The following is a 15090-nucleotide window of genomic DNA, read 5'->3' as shown; positions in this document are numbered from 1 at the left end:
AGTGCGGGGGGGATCTGGATGCACAGGGGCTTGTTGGGGAGTTCCGGGTGCAAGGGGAATGGAACTCTCCAGGGGGGTCCAGGTGAAGGTAGTTAGGGCTCAGGAGGGTGAGTCCAGGTGAAGGTGGTTGGGGCTTGGGGGGGTGTCTGGGTGTGAGAGGCTCAATGGGGCAGGGGGTCCGAGAACTGGGGGAGTGGGGTTTGGTGGGGTGCAGATCTAAGTACAGCTGATTGGAGCTCAGTGGGGTGGGGGTCCAGATGGTGGGGGAGGGGAGTAGGGCTCGGCAGAGGTTCCATGTGCAGGGGGGCTCTGGGTGCAGGGGGGCTCTGGATGCAGGGGGGGAGTCTGGGTAAGGGGGGTATGGATGCCTGCGGGTTGGACATACAGAAGAGAAGCTCCCTCTACAGTGCCCCACCCCATGCTGAGGAATGATGGGGGCAGGATACGGGGAGTGGGGTGCGGAGCTTCCTGTAGCCGGGGGAGATTTCTGGGGTGGGTCCGATCCGGTCCTGGCCCCAGCCACTCCTTGCAGGGGAAGAGGAACTCCTGTTGTTGCCCAGCTAGCCAGGACTAGCAACTGAGCCTGGCGCAGGGTTGGAGCCACCGGTTGGGGTGGCTGTAATTTACCCCTCTGCCAGCTGCTCCGGGCACCTGAAAAGACACCCCTGTGCTGCTGAGGAGCGGTGCGTCATTGATCTTGTGGCTTCCCTTTGCTTCTCCATCATTTTCTGCGAAGAAGCAAAGAAATCTGTGGGGGACATGAATTCTTCCCAGGTGTAGTGGCACAGAATTCCAGGAGTACTCTACACCAGACTTGTGTATGGCTAAATGACACTGATCATTTGGAGAAGAGTCAGAGAGAAATTAAGTATTGCCCCATTATCCTATGTAGGTAGCTCTTTTGACAAATCAGACTATTTTAAACATGATATTAGAGCAAAGTGAGAATTTAATAAATTAACCTATTAGATAAGATTGTTCTATATTCACAATAAAATAACTTAACAGTTATAAACACACAATGACAACTTATTAAGCGATTGCCATCTTGATGTAGCATTTACTGCAAATCTCCAATCTCTCTTTTTAGACTGAACAGATGTTGGGACTTCTGATGAAGTTTGAACACATTGGTAAAGACCATATTGATCTTACTGAAAAATATATAATCATCCTTCAGCGATACAGCCGAGATTTAGATCTGGTTCGAAAACTCTACCAGAAGCAAAAAGAAAATCCGCCTATGCCTCGTAATGTACCACCTGTAAGGATGAAACTAAGGCGAGAGAAAAAGATGTTTACTCTTTGTCTGTTTTATGTTAATGAAAACATAAACTTAAATCTTGCTCCATTGCAGGTAACTGGGAAGATTATGTGGGCCCGGCAGTTGTTCAGAAAAATAGATCATCCAATGAAATTTTTTAAAAAGAAGACTGCACTTTTGAAGGTTGGAAATTAGTGGGGGGAAAGCTAAATTCGAAAAAAAAAAAAAAAAAAAGGACATGCCAATAACATAGCTTACTTTTATCTCCCTTATATCCATTCCTCTGCAACTTTAAAGGCCTGGCCCTCAGATCCTAGTAGCTCCTGCCATACTTGACCACTCTAGCTTCTGACCTCTGGTGGCAATGCCAGTTCCCTCTGTGGCTCATCACAGCTGCTTCCCAATCACCTTCTGCTGCTTGGTCCTAGTAGGTAACTCAGGTCACTCCTTTTGTCCTCACCTGGGCCTACCCCACATTGCCCTGCGCTGTAGACCATTGTTTCAACTTCCCCAAAAGAAACAAATCACTGTGAAATTGCACATGCCACGTCTTATATTACAGTGTAGAATTTTTGTAGGTAAGGTTGATAAAAATGAGAAAAGGAGTTTAAGAAGGTGTTTTAAAAGTTTCCTAATAGAATTTTAAAATATCTTTTTAAGTTGTTTGGCACATCTGATCCCCAAAATGGCTTGGCCTACAAACTCCACACCTGTTTGGTTTCATTGACCATCGTGAGGAAAGGCACAATCTAATCCATTATATGAGCGCAAATTTATAAAAACAAATTTCTTGTGATTTGTAGACTCCGGAAATGAAGAAGGTAATTTGGAGCTACAACAAGATGGCTGCTGTTCTTTTAGAATTCGAACTTCTTTATCACAGAGCATGGTGCAGGTTTGCTGAGCAAGCTAAGAATGGACTGCGTGCTTCATTACTTGTCAGACATCAAGAAACCAAGGTAAAGAAGTTAAAAGTTAAGAATAAAAGGACAGTGAAGTTTATTGCTTTTACTTTAATCACACACAAAAAACTATGTTTATAAAATGCCATTAAGATTGCTAAATAAAGCACTCTAAGGATACTCTGTGTGACCTTAATTCTGCCCCCTTATGTGTATATATTACAATACAGACTTTAATTGTTTTATCACATGCTAGTTTTTCCCACAGGATGCCTATCTCATTTAGTGGAGGATAGGTCCATCCATGGCTGTTAGCCAGGGATGCAACACCATTTTCTGAGTGTCCCTAGCCTGTTTGCCAGAAACTGGGAGTGGATGACAGGGGATGGATCATCTGATGATTGTCTGTTCATTAGTTCCCTCTGGGGCACCTGGCACTGGCCACTGTCGGAAGACAGGATACTGGGCTAGATGGACCATTGGTCTGATCCAGTATGGCCATTCTTATGTTCTTATGTTAGAGCACATAAAGGACAATACTCAGAGAATGATATAGCTAGTTGATTTTTTTTTATCCTACTCTTTCCGTGTATAGACCCCATGTCTTATTTATTATACATTGTCCAAAACCTGCAGCAAATATGTAATTATTAACTGCCTCATGGTCTTTTCTATGTTCATCAACACTATACTGAGTACCTCACAAACATCCATGAATTTGAGGTTGCAACTACTTGGTGAGATAGGAAAGTATTATTATCCTTACTTTATAGATAGGGATTACAGCACAGAGAGAGTAAGTCCAAAATATGCAATTTTGAATGCTTCAGTGGTTGGAAAACCCCCACTTTAGATACCTAGAACCTGATTTTTTAGAGTACTTAGCATTTTTTTATAGCACTTTACATGTTCAAAGCACTGTACAGGCATTAATCCTCGCAACATCATTCCTCTAAAGTAGGTATTATCCCCAGATGGGGAAATGGAGATGTGACATGAGAGTGATTTACCTAAAGCCACAGAGTGACTTATTGACAGATTCAGAATTAGAACTCAAATTGTCCTGATTCCCATCCCTATGCACATTTCTCCAGACGGTGCTGCCTCATGTGCATGTGCCAAATATGCCTCTTACTGACTTCATTTGCATTTGTGAGTCCTTAGCTCTTTTGCATATTAGACCTTCTTTGACTCAGGTTGGGCAGTGTAGTGGTCCCTCACTCTCAGTTGGGAGGGAGGCCACTCCGCCTCACTGCATCAGGCAACAGTAGTTGGGCTCGGGCCCTGCTGGCTGGGGTCAAGCAACAAGCAATTACTCTCCTTGTGCTCAATCCTGTAGTTCTTACAAGTATAAGAAGATTACTTGTGATTTTGATATCAAAAGGTGTCAACCACTTGCTTGATTCAAAGTCCCTCAGAGTCAGTTTAAAAAAAAAAAATGAAAAAAACCCAAGCCTTGGCGATGCAGTCTTTTAAAAACCAAAAAAACCCACTTTCTTCCTCACACACACAGCATCCAGCTCTACCTTGGATAAGAGAGCTCCAGTCAAGCCATGGCCAGACTGATATTCTTGGACTTGGTCAGTTTGTCCAGCATTCCCTGTCCAAGTTTACTAGCAAACAATGAAATTATTTCGCAAAAAGAAAAGGAGTACTTGTGGCACCTTAGAGACTAACCAATTTATTAGAGCATAAGCTTTCGTGAGCTACAGCTCACTTCATCGGATGCATCCAATGAAGTGAGCTGTAGCTCACGAAAGCTTATGCTCAAATAAATTGGTTAGTCTCTAAGGTGCCACAAGTACTCCTTTTCTTTTTGCGAATACAGACTAACATGGCTGTTACTCTGAAACCTGAAATTATTTCCTCATTCCCAGTCTTCAATGCCAAGTCATATGCTGATAAGCCTTTTTCATTCTTCTTTTTAATGTTTGCATTACAGCTGTAAATAAAGAACAGGCTGCTTAAGCTAAAAAAACAAAAAAAACACACAAAAAAACCAAGCAGTCTATAGCTTGCAGCCTCCTGTCTGAGGTAAACAACAGTTAACATTCTGGAGCGCTGGCTCCCGGGGAGGGGCAGAGGCATAAGCAGTCTTTAGCCTAGAGCCTCCTGGCTACGGCAGACAGCAACCAACAATCTAGAGTCCACAGCCTCCTGGCTGGGACAACCAACAATCAAGGCAGAGGCCTTCTGTCCTAGCATGAGTGTGCTGCCAATCCCCAGATGTGAACTAGTGGCAAAGGAGATAGAGGGATCTGGGTCCACCTTACTCCACTGGGTCCCAGCCCATGGCCCTATTAATGGCAGGTGGTTCTGCCACTGGGTTGGCGGGGAAACCGAAATATGGTGCCTCGCTTCCTGGCACCACGGCTGGACCAAAGTCTGGTTCCCCTGGCTACTTCCTACCCCACTTAGCTGGCATTGCTCTGTGAAGCTGGAGCTCCGTCTGGTTGCCCCACAGTCGGGCGGTGGCCACTTCAGCCATTCCTCGGGGTCCTCACTCTCTTCAGTCTGTAGGTTGCTTGTCTGCTTGGCTGCTGGTCCAGGGTCCCGAAGAAGGTTCGGCTCCCTAGAAGAGACGTCCGCCTCCTTCCCTGGTACAGCTGCAACTGAACTGCAGGGCCCTCCCTTTCTATTTCGTGCCCCTCCCCAGTACTTCTGACGAGGTGGGCGAGGTGGGTTTGGTTCTGCCCACCATGGGGAGAGTAGTGATCTTTCACTCTCAAGTCTGGTAGGGATGATCCGTCATTCACCCTCCTGTCCCTGGACCAGGAGAAGGCATTGGACAGGATGCACCCGGCTTCAGGCCCCAGTTTGTGGGCTTCCTCCAGGTGCTGTACGCCTCCACGGAGTGTTTGGTCAGGCTCAACTGGACCCTGACCGAGCCGGTCAGCTTTGGGCGGGGAGTACATCAGGGAAGCCTGCTGTCAGGCCAGCTGTACACACTGGCGATCGAGCCCTTCCTCTGCGTCTTCTGTCGGAGGTTGACGGGCTTGGCGCTTCAGGAGCCAGAGTTGCAGCTGGTGCTGTTGGCGTACGCCGATGACATGCTCCTCATGGTCCAGGACCCGGGCGACCTAGTGCGGGTGGAGGCCTGCCAAGCGATCTGTTCGGTGGCCTCCTCTGCCTGGGTTAACTGGGTCAAGAGCTCTGGCCTGATGGTCGGAGACAGATGGCAGCCGAGTTACCTCCCACCTTCAAGCCATCCGGGGGATCGTGGGACCACTGCTCTATCTTGGGGTTTATCTATCCGCCATGCATCCTTCTCTGCCGGAGAACTGGCAGGATTTGGAGGCCAGGGTGGGTGAGCAGCTGCAGAGATGGACGGGACTCCTCCGGTGTCTCTCAGTGCAAGGGAGGGCACTGGTGTTGAACCAACTTGTCCCATCCATGCTCTGGCACCAACACTCTGAGCCCGGCCCCAGGGATCCTGGCTAGGCTCCAGTGGGTAGTTCTGGAGTTCTGGCCAGGACTGCACTGGGTCTCTGCAGGGGTTCTGAGTCTTCCCCTGGAGGAGGGAGGACAGGGCCTGGTCTGCCTCCACAGCCAGGTCCATGTCTTCTGCCTCCAGGCCCTGCAGAGATTCCTTTATGCCACAGGTAATCTGGTGTGCAGCACGTTGGCGCATGCCTTCCTCCGCTGCCTCCGAGGGTTCCAATACGACCGGCATCTCTTTTTTCTCCAACCGAGGGGTCTTCTGCGAGACCTCTCTGAGTTGCCAGTCTTCTACCAGGACCTCCTCCTGACCTGGAAGCTGTTTTTGGCAACCAGATCCGTTGTAGCCACTGAGGGGCAGACCTCCTCGCGGAGCCCCTGCTACACAACCCCTACCTTCATGTGCAGGTAGCGGAGTCCCCCTCAGTGCGCCAGAGGGTGGTCATGGCAGAAACCACCAGAATCTGAGACTCCTGGACTACGACGGGGGGACTGGGTGGATCCCTGAGCGCTCAGTTGGTGCATGGGGCTCTTCACCCTCCTGACCTCCCTGCACGTGCTTCAGTAGGTTGGGGCAGCCTTGTCGCCCACCTCTTGGGTTTTCCTTGAGTGGGTACTGCAAGAGGGTGCTCCCCAATCACCCCAGGTCCTCCGGACCTTTTCATTGGGCCCCTGTCCTGCGAGCCCTCCCGGCCCCCTTTCTTCCGCAATCCGAGTCAGCTGCATGCTCTGCAGCCAGTTTGCTTCTGAACCACGCCAAGGAAACAGTTCTACATGCTTGTGCTCCACACGTTTCACTTCCTTACCCTCCTGTCCCGCCCTGATACCAAATGGCGGGACTATCTATGACCTGTGGAGGGTGAGGAACCCCAGTGAGCCAGCCTCTATTACACTCTGGTCCCATGGCCTGCTGGGGATATTGGTTGGTGGCTCCTTCATGGAGCCATGAGCACGGGCGTGTACCCGGTGTGGTTCACCCCCATCCCCGAAGCCTGCCCCTTTTGCGGCATGAGGGAGAACCTGGGGCACGCTTATCTCAAGTACACCAGGTTACAGCCCCTATTCTGGCTGCTCCTTCTGTTGAACTTCTGGCTGCACTTTTCCCTACACCAGTTTTTATTCTCAAACCCTGTCCCTGGCCCCACGAAGTTGCAAGACCACCTCGTCAGCCTTCTCCGGGACCTGGCCAAAGTGACCATCTTCAACACCAGGAGGAGGATGCTAGAAGAGGGGGTGCTCTGTGAGTGTGGGGCCATTTCCGCTCCTCCCTGATCTCACATATCCGGGCAAAGTTCCTCTGGGCAGCATCTGCTGGCTCCCTAGACAGCTTTGTGGAGCAGTGGGTGCTGTCCGGGGTTCTCTGCTGGGTGTCCCCCTCTGGATCCCTAGTTTTGAACCTGTGACCTTCACTCCTGACCCTGTTATTCATTAGTTGTCACCTGCATTCAGTTGGTTTCTGGGTCTAGTGGTCCCTCCCGCAAGGCTGGGGGAGGGGCCTTTAGACGTGGGCAGGTTTGTGCCTGCACACCTCCCAGGATTCCCAATAAAGCCTCACTATAGGCACCCAGAGATGAACACACAATTAATGGCCACTGGCCAAAATTAAATTTAAGGGACTTGCCCACATCACATAGGAATTCTGTGGCAGAGGAAGAGAGAGAATGGGCAACATTAATTGTAACTTATGAGTGCCTGATTTTCCAACCTTAATAACATTCTGTTAATGTCATTTTTAAAATTTAATATCCTAGTTTTTAAGAAAAGAAAAAAAAGGTAAAATCACATCCAAATTTTATTGTGCCCAAATGTAACAACATCCTCCTCCTCTCCATTTGGAAGATCAGGCCTTTATTGTGGTTATTCTTGAGTTATTGACATAAAAATTAATTATTTTGAGTTTTACTCTTTTTGTGCCCAGATAGCTCAAAGGCTGCTTTGTTGCTAAAATATAACTTGTTTTGTTAGTTTCTGATGATAAGCAATTGTTTTGTTAATTTTTATTTTCATATTGGCAGGAATAATTTTCTAGCTTAGCAAGTTTTGGGTTTTCTAACCACAGTGTATGGAGAAAGAAGACTATTCTAGCCAATATTTGTATTCAAATGATGAAGATACAGTAAAAGATTCACAGCAAAATGAAGTCAGTGGGAGTTGCTGGTTGCTCAGCACTTGGAAAATCCAGTTACGTATTGTGACGGGGCAAGGCCAGATGGCTATAGAAAAGTAGTGGGAGATAGATATATTAGCTCCAGGCTAAACAAATCCCAATAGGACCAGGATAAGTGAAATGGCAGCTGCTCCAGGTCAATTAAGACACCTGGGGCCAATTAAGAACTTTCCAGAAGGCAGGGTGAATGCTAGGTTGATTGGGACACCTGAAGCCAATCAGGAGCTGGCTGAAACTAGTTAAAAGCCTCCCAGTTAGTCAGGTGGGTGGGCATGTCAGGAGCTGTGGGAGGAAGTTGTGCTGTTGGAGAGACTAAGTAGTACTCAACATATCAGGCACAGGAAGGAGGCCCTGAGGTAAGGGTGAAGTGGAGCTTGAGGAAGTGAGGGCTGCTGTGGGGGAAGTAGCCCAGGGAATTGTACATGTCATGTTTCTAAAAGGTCAGCTACCATAGCTGATACTATTAGGGTCCCTGGGCTGGAGCCCGGAGTAGAGGGTTGGCCTGGGCTCCCCCCCCCCTTTGCCCCCTGATTAATCACTGAGACTGGGAGACAACAGAGACTGTACAAGGAAGGATAACTTCTCCTCACCTCCCTCGCTGGCTTATGATGAAAATGGCTCAGTAGACTGTGACCCTTGTCTCTAGAGAGAGAAGGGTTACGTGGAGGGTCACAGTGAGCCTCTGAGGCTAGCGAAATCCACCAGGAAACGCGGGACCCACGGAGGCAAGGACAGAGCTTTGTCACAGTATAGAGGTGCCTGAGTTTGGGTTCAGGAGTCTAAATGTAGGCACCCATTTTCAAAATCTTGGTCAGTCATCTGTACTACACTTTATACATTTTTCAGAAAAATCACACTGCCTATGTGACCACCAAACTGCCACTTTGTGTTCACTGTTGTTTTTTCCTCCCCTCCTGTTCTGGTGTGTAAAGGAATTATTTGTGAATTTGGATCCTATGGTCCTCGAAGTACTGTGTGAAACAAAATACCTGAAAAAAATGAATTTTGAAGTTCCAGATGTTGCCCTTGGCATGTGTGCAGAAGAAGAACAGATTAAAAAACAGCAAATGAAGTTAGTGAACACTTAACTTGATTTCATCTTTATCTGGAAATTTTCTTTTGAGTCTCATTTCTATCTGCTTTTTTGGTCATTATAATAACTTTTCCTTGTGACAGATGTTAGTAGAGTCCAATGGAGTCTAAGTACATTTGCCCACCCATCTTTAATAATATTGTCCCCAGTGTAGTGATTCATGGTTTCCATCTCCATAAATACCCGATCATTAGAAAGCATCAATACTCTTTTCTTATGCTTTTTCCTTAAAGTCCCTTTGACCCCTTGCAATCATTCCAAAGGCAGGGACATTCACTCATACGCAAATCTCCATGTCGTGTGTGGCATATTAGGCCAAAACTATGCTGCATTGATGCTAGAATTATGGAGCACTGCTGTCCAGTTCTTCTCCCTACTAATTGTCCCTGCTACAATCCAGGTGCAGTACAAAGTACTGTCAATATACTATTGCTTGTGTTACTTATTTCTTTATTTTGGTGAAAAAGCAATTTAGTTTATGCTGTCCCCAGATTTTCAGCTATTAATGTGTAGAAGATTTTCCTGTTGACAATGGATAACTGCCCTATAGAAGTTGCCAGGGAAAAGCTGGGGAATTTGGCAGCTGGGAAGGGGAAATTGGGATTCATCTTTGAGTGATGGTCCCTGTTGTGTTCCACTATGGGTTATGCATGCACCCAGAGCTGGAGAATCTGAAAATAGTGTCCCTGGGCCTACATGTGCCCTGGTTCACTTCATGCCTCCATCCAAAGGGGTAAACGGTGGGACTGACTGACTTCCTTTCCAATTCCTTCTTACCGCTGCATGTTTTGGGTTGGAACCTCCTGTGTCCGTAGCTTCAGCTTCATTCTACAAAATAAGAATCTGATCTACTTTTATAAATAGTTTTAACAGTTTTTACAGTTTAGCGTTTTGGACTCTGTTTGGGTCCTGGACTACGCTTAGGACTCTGGGGTTCAAACTCTGCTCTTCATGCCCACAATCCTCCCCAGTTAGTGATGACCACCAGTGCTGCCTGTATGGCCTCGGGGAAGCCGACATTACAGCTAGGTGCCAATCAATCTGCCAGTCATTCTCCAGCCATACCAAAGAAGGGTGGGAACTTCGTCTCCACAAATACCTCATGGAAAAGGTCATGGAGAAGTCCGACTTTGTTGTGGGAGACTCTACCCCCCACCCCCAGGCCCTCTGGCAGGATCTTGTCAGGAATCCAGGAAGCACTCTCATAAGCATGAGACTAAGCCCTGATCTACACTATGGGGTTAGGTTGAATTTAGCCACGTTAGATCAGTTTAAAAATGACTGCGTCCACACAACCAACCCCGTTCCGTCGACCTAAAGGCCTCTTAAAATCGACTTCTGAACTCCTCCCCGACGAGGGGAGTAGCACTAAAATAGACCTTGCTGGGTCGAATTTGGGGTAATGCGGATGCAAATTGATGGTATTGGCCTCCGGGAGCTATCCCAGAGTGTTCCATTGTAACTGCTCTGGACAGCACTTTGAACTCCGATGCACTAGCCAGGTACACAGGAAAAGCCCCAGGAACTTTTGAATTTCATTTCCTGTTTGGTCAGCATGGCGAACTCAGCAGCACAGGTGACCATGCAGTCCCCCCAGAATCGTAGAGCGTAGAATGTTTCTACACTCCCAGTATCATCTCCGTCCCTGAGGTTATCGCAGATTAGAAGCGAAAAAAACGCACTAGCGATGACATGTTTTCCGAGCTCATGCAGTCCTCCCGCACTGATAGGGCACAGCTTAATGCAGGGAGGCATTCAGTGGCAGAGGCCAGGAAAGAATTAAGTGAGCATGAAGAGCGGAGGCAGGACGCGATGCTGAGGCTAATGGGGGAGCAAACGGACATGATGAAGCATCAGTTGGGGGAGCAAACAGACATGATGAAGAGTTTGTTGGAGCTGCAGGAAAGCCAACAAGAGCACAGACCCCCGCTGCATCCACTGTATAACCGCCTACCCTCCTGCCCATGTTTCATAGCCTCCTCACCCAGACGCCCAAGAACATGGAGGGGGAGGCTCTGGGCACCCAGCCACTCCACTCCAGAGGATGGCCCAAGCAACAGAAGGCTGTCATTCAAACAGTTGGATTTTTAGTGTGGCTACAATAAGCAATTTGGCCTTGTCCTTCCCTCCTCCCCCACCCCGCCCGGGCTACTTTGTCCGTTATCTCATTTTTTTTAGTTAATAAAGAAAGAATGCATGGTTTCAAAACAATAGTTACTTTATTTCGAAGGGGGAAGGGTGGTTGGCTTACAGGGAATTAAAATCAACAAAGGGGCGGGTTTGCATCAAGGAGAAACACATACAACTGTCACACCGAAGCCTGGCCAGTCATGAAACTGGTTTTCAAAGCCTCTCTGATGCGCAGCGTGCCTTGCTCTGCTCTTCTAATTGCCCTGGTGTCTGGCTGCTCAAAATTGGACTCCAGGCAATTTGCCTCAAGCTCCCACCCCGCCATGAATGTCTCCCCCTTACTCTCACAGATATTATGGAGCACACAGCAAGTAGCAATAACAATGGGATTGTTGGCTGCACTGAGGTCTGACCAACAGCGCCAGCAAGCTTTTAAACATCCAAAGGCACATTCTACCACCATTCTGCACTTGCTTAGCCTATAGTTGAACTGCTCCTTACTACTGTCCAGGCTTCATGAGCCATGGGAGCAAGGGGTAGGCTGGGGTAGGTGCGACCGCGCAGTGCTGCCAGCTGGGAGAGCAGCCTGAGGCAGAAGCCTCCAGCTTGCAGGAGAGCAGAGTTGCAGCGGAAGCGCTAGAACTGTACACCATGCCCTGGAGCTTGCTAGGAGCTGGGCAGGGAAGACTTCCTAGAACCCCTGGCCAAGCTACATGTCCGAAGATCACAGCTACTAGTCCTACAGCAGCAGTGACAGTGAGCTGAGCGGGCTCCATGCTTGCCGTGGTATCGCGTCTGCACAGGTAACCCAGGAAAAAAGGCGTGAAACGATTGTCTGCCGTTGCTTTCCCGAAGGGAGGGATGACTAACGACATGTACCCAAAACCATCTGTGACAATGTTTTTGCCCCATCAGGCATTGGGAGCTTACCCAGAATTCCAATGGGTGGCGGAGACTGCGGGAACTGTGGGATAGCTATCCATAGTGCACCACTCTGTAAGTCAATGCTAGCCACAGTAGCGAGGACGCAGTCTGCCGACTTGATGTGCTTAATGTGGACATACGCAATCGACTGTATAAAATCTAATTCTAAAAATCGACTTCTATAAAATTGACCTAATTTCGTAGTGCAGACATATCCTAAAGTCTTCCTCTAAATCCACTTGAAAGAAGTTGGATTTGGCTCTAAGTAAGCCCATCAGCTCAGCCCATGAGGACTTAGTACGTCCTAAGTCGAAGAGGCATGACAAGAAAGTTCATAAGTATTGGGCTACATTGGTACCAGACCATGATCCGTTGGTACCGTCATCCTTGGCACCTCCAAAACCCCAGAATTAATCAGTACGAAGCCCGATCATCATCAGCTTTTGGGCACTGTCTTCCTTGCTGGCTCCAGTGGCTCGAACAAGTAGAACCCCTCTCACACCAGGGAGAGCTGAATCCATTACTGCTCCATAGGACATTTTTGCTGTCCTGGATCCACAATTCCTTTCCTCATCGGGTCCCTCCATCTCCAAAGAGATAACACCACCACCGAGGGAGTTGACAGCTGGAAGGAGTTTGACACCCATCCAGTACAGGGAATATCTTCCCTCTGACAGCTCTGATGGTACTGCTACTGGAACCAGAATCAACCTTCTCTTAATTGGGAGATTCTGAACCACTCAATGAACCTTCCCCCCCCCCCCCATCCTAGGTATCCTCTGCCACCCAAAAGATCTGCACTAGTTTGGGGCCAACCTCTGCCTCATCCAACCTCTGGTTTGGGGCCAACCTCTGTCTCATCGGAGCTGTTGATGTACCCCATGCCATGGTGGCCCCTGCGACCACATATTGACCTTTTCTACTGGCCATATTGAGGATCTTGGGACCAGTTCTCCCCTGGAGTCAATCCAATTTGCTAGTGAGTCACCCCTTGCCTCCTCTCTAAGGGAATACTCAGATATGCACCCGGATATGACAGAACAGAGGAGGAACATTACACATCAGAAACTGCTGTTCCGCTGGAACCAGTAAGACTGTTGTCTTCATCTCCAGACAAAGCAGTGACTTCTACATCTCTCTCCTCACCCGCCAATGGCTTCAGATAGTTCCAGGACCTTCTTCGCAGAGTTGCTGGAGAACTTCAGATCTGTCTTGAAGAAGTCTAGGACTCCCAGCACAAACTCTGAGACATTCTCCATACATCTGGACCCAACAGAATAGCTCTTTCCATTAATGGAGCCAACTGGGACAGTTTGGCACACCCCTGCCACTTGTACTTCCTGAAAAGGACAGAGAAGCGTTAGGACCAAAAGGACAGATGTGCTAACCAAAGGAGTGGAATTTTTGTTTTCTCACCCCGTTCCCAACTCAGTGGTAGTCCAAGCCATTTCTGAAAGGCCTGGTCTACTCCTCCTGATAAAGAGGGTAAACATTTGGATCTGTTGGGGAGAAAGGTCTTCTCAGCATCCAGCCTCCAGTTCAGGATAGCCAATTACCAGGTGCTACTGGCTAAATATGATTTCCTCAACTATGCCAAGTTTGTGGAATTTACCGACAGCCTTTCGCAGCAGGACAGAGCTCATTTCCAAGCTCTGATAGATGAAGGCAAACTGATAGCCAAGACCGTTCTCCAATCCTCAGTCAGTGCTGCTGGTATTTCCTCCAGAGCTATGGCTACTGCCATTGTCATGCACAGGGAGTCATGGCTCCATGTGTAAGGGTTCCCTAGAGAGGCCCAGAATGTCATTGAGGACCTTCCCTTCAATGAATTGCAGCTTTTCAACCAAAAGACTGATGAGTCCCTCCATACCCTGAAGGACTCCAGGGCTACCCTCCACTCTGCTTCTTTCTTGGTTGGACCAGTTCAGCTATGCCTTCCCTCTGCTACCACTCCTGCCATGAGTTCTATGCAAAATCCAGAAGGACAGGGCACAGCTCTTCCTGATTGCCCCGTTCTAGCCCAGACAGTTTTTGTTTCCCAACCTCCTATGCACATCATCCTGAACACCAATCCTCATCCCAACATTTCCTGAGCTCCTGACCTAGTGGAACAGCAAGATCAAGCACCCAAATCTGCATCCTCTATGTCTTAGGGCTTGCTATTTGGATGGGCATCATCCTTAAAACATTCATGCTCCACAGCTGTGTGAGACATCCTTTTGAACAGTAGAAAGGACTCTACTAGAAGATGTTACCGAGCTAAATGGAAGCGCTTTTCTTCTTGGGTACATCAAAGAGGCATTCTCCCAGAAACTGCAGATATTCCCTTCATCTTGGACTATATCCTATCTTTGAAGACATCAGGCTTGTCCATCAGCTCCTTGCAAGACCACTTGGCAGCAATCAGTGCATACCATCCACCTTCTCATGGCTGCCCAGTCTTTGCACATCCACTGACCAATAGATTCTGGAAAGGCCTAATCAGAACTTTCACATCTATTCAGAGGCCTGCTCCCCAGTGGGACATAAACCTTATTCTCTCAGTACTCATAGGCCCCTTTAGAACCTTTAGCTTCTTGCTTCATGCTCTCCTTTCCACGAAGGTTGCTTTCCTTGTAACTGTCACTTCAGCTAGAAGGATTGGCGAGCTTGCAGTGCTGATGGGAGATCCTTCTTATATTATATTGCATAAGGATAAGGTTTCTCCGTGTCTATACCCCAAATTCACTCCTAAAGTAGTCTCAGAATTTCACCTTAACCAATCGATTCAGTTACTTGTGTTCTTCCCAAAATTGCACCCTGCTCCAAAGGAACGAAGACTCCACTCCCTCAGTGTTTGGCAGGCCCTGGCCTTTTACCCGCAAAGAACAAAGCCAATCAGGAAATCCTTGAGACTGTTTGTTGCCATAGCAGAAAGAATTATGGGGCACACCTTTTCCACTCAGAGAATCTCCAGATGGATTTCTGGCTACATTATGCTCTATCCGCTATCGAACCTTCCTCTGCACCAACCTCCCTGGGGTAAGAGCTTATTCCACCACACCACAAGCAACAATTATGGCATCACTTCAGAAGGTGCCCCTCCTTGACATCTGTAAAGCAGCCATGTGGGGCTCCGTTCACATGTTTGCAAGACATTTATGCCCTGGAGCAGGACTCCTCTGCTGATGCC

The 15090-nt window shown here is 48.1% G+C and overlaps 1 protein-coding gene across 1 annotated transcript in view; it reads left to right on the top strand.

Annotated features, from left to right (window-relative positions):
- Nucleotides 1-15090, top strand: part of LOC102935007 (dynein axonemal heavy chain 5) — a 275261-nt gene that overhangs the window by 49768 nt on the left and 210403 nt on the right. The window contains 4 exon segments of the mRNA XM_043540319.1: nt 1091-1264; nt 1358-1447; nt 2068-2223; nt 8704-8843. Of these exon segments, the coding sequence (XP_043396254.1) occupies nt 1091-1264; nt 1358-1447; nt 2068-2223; nt 8704-8843 (560 nt within the window).

Source organism: Chelonia mydas, chromosome 2 (assembly GCF_015237465.2).
Source record: "Chelonia mydas isolate rCheMyd1 chromosome 2, rCheMyd1.pri.v2, whole genome shotgun sequence".
NCBI lineage: Eukaryota > Metazoa > Chordata > Testudines > Cheloniidae > Chelonia > Chelonia mydas.
This window is presented reverse-complemented; position numbering and strand designations above follow the sequence as displayed.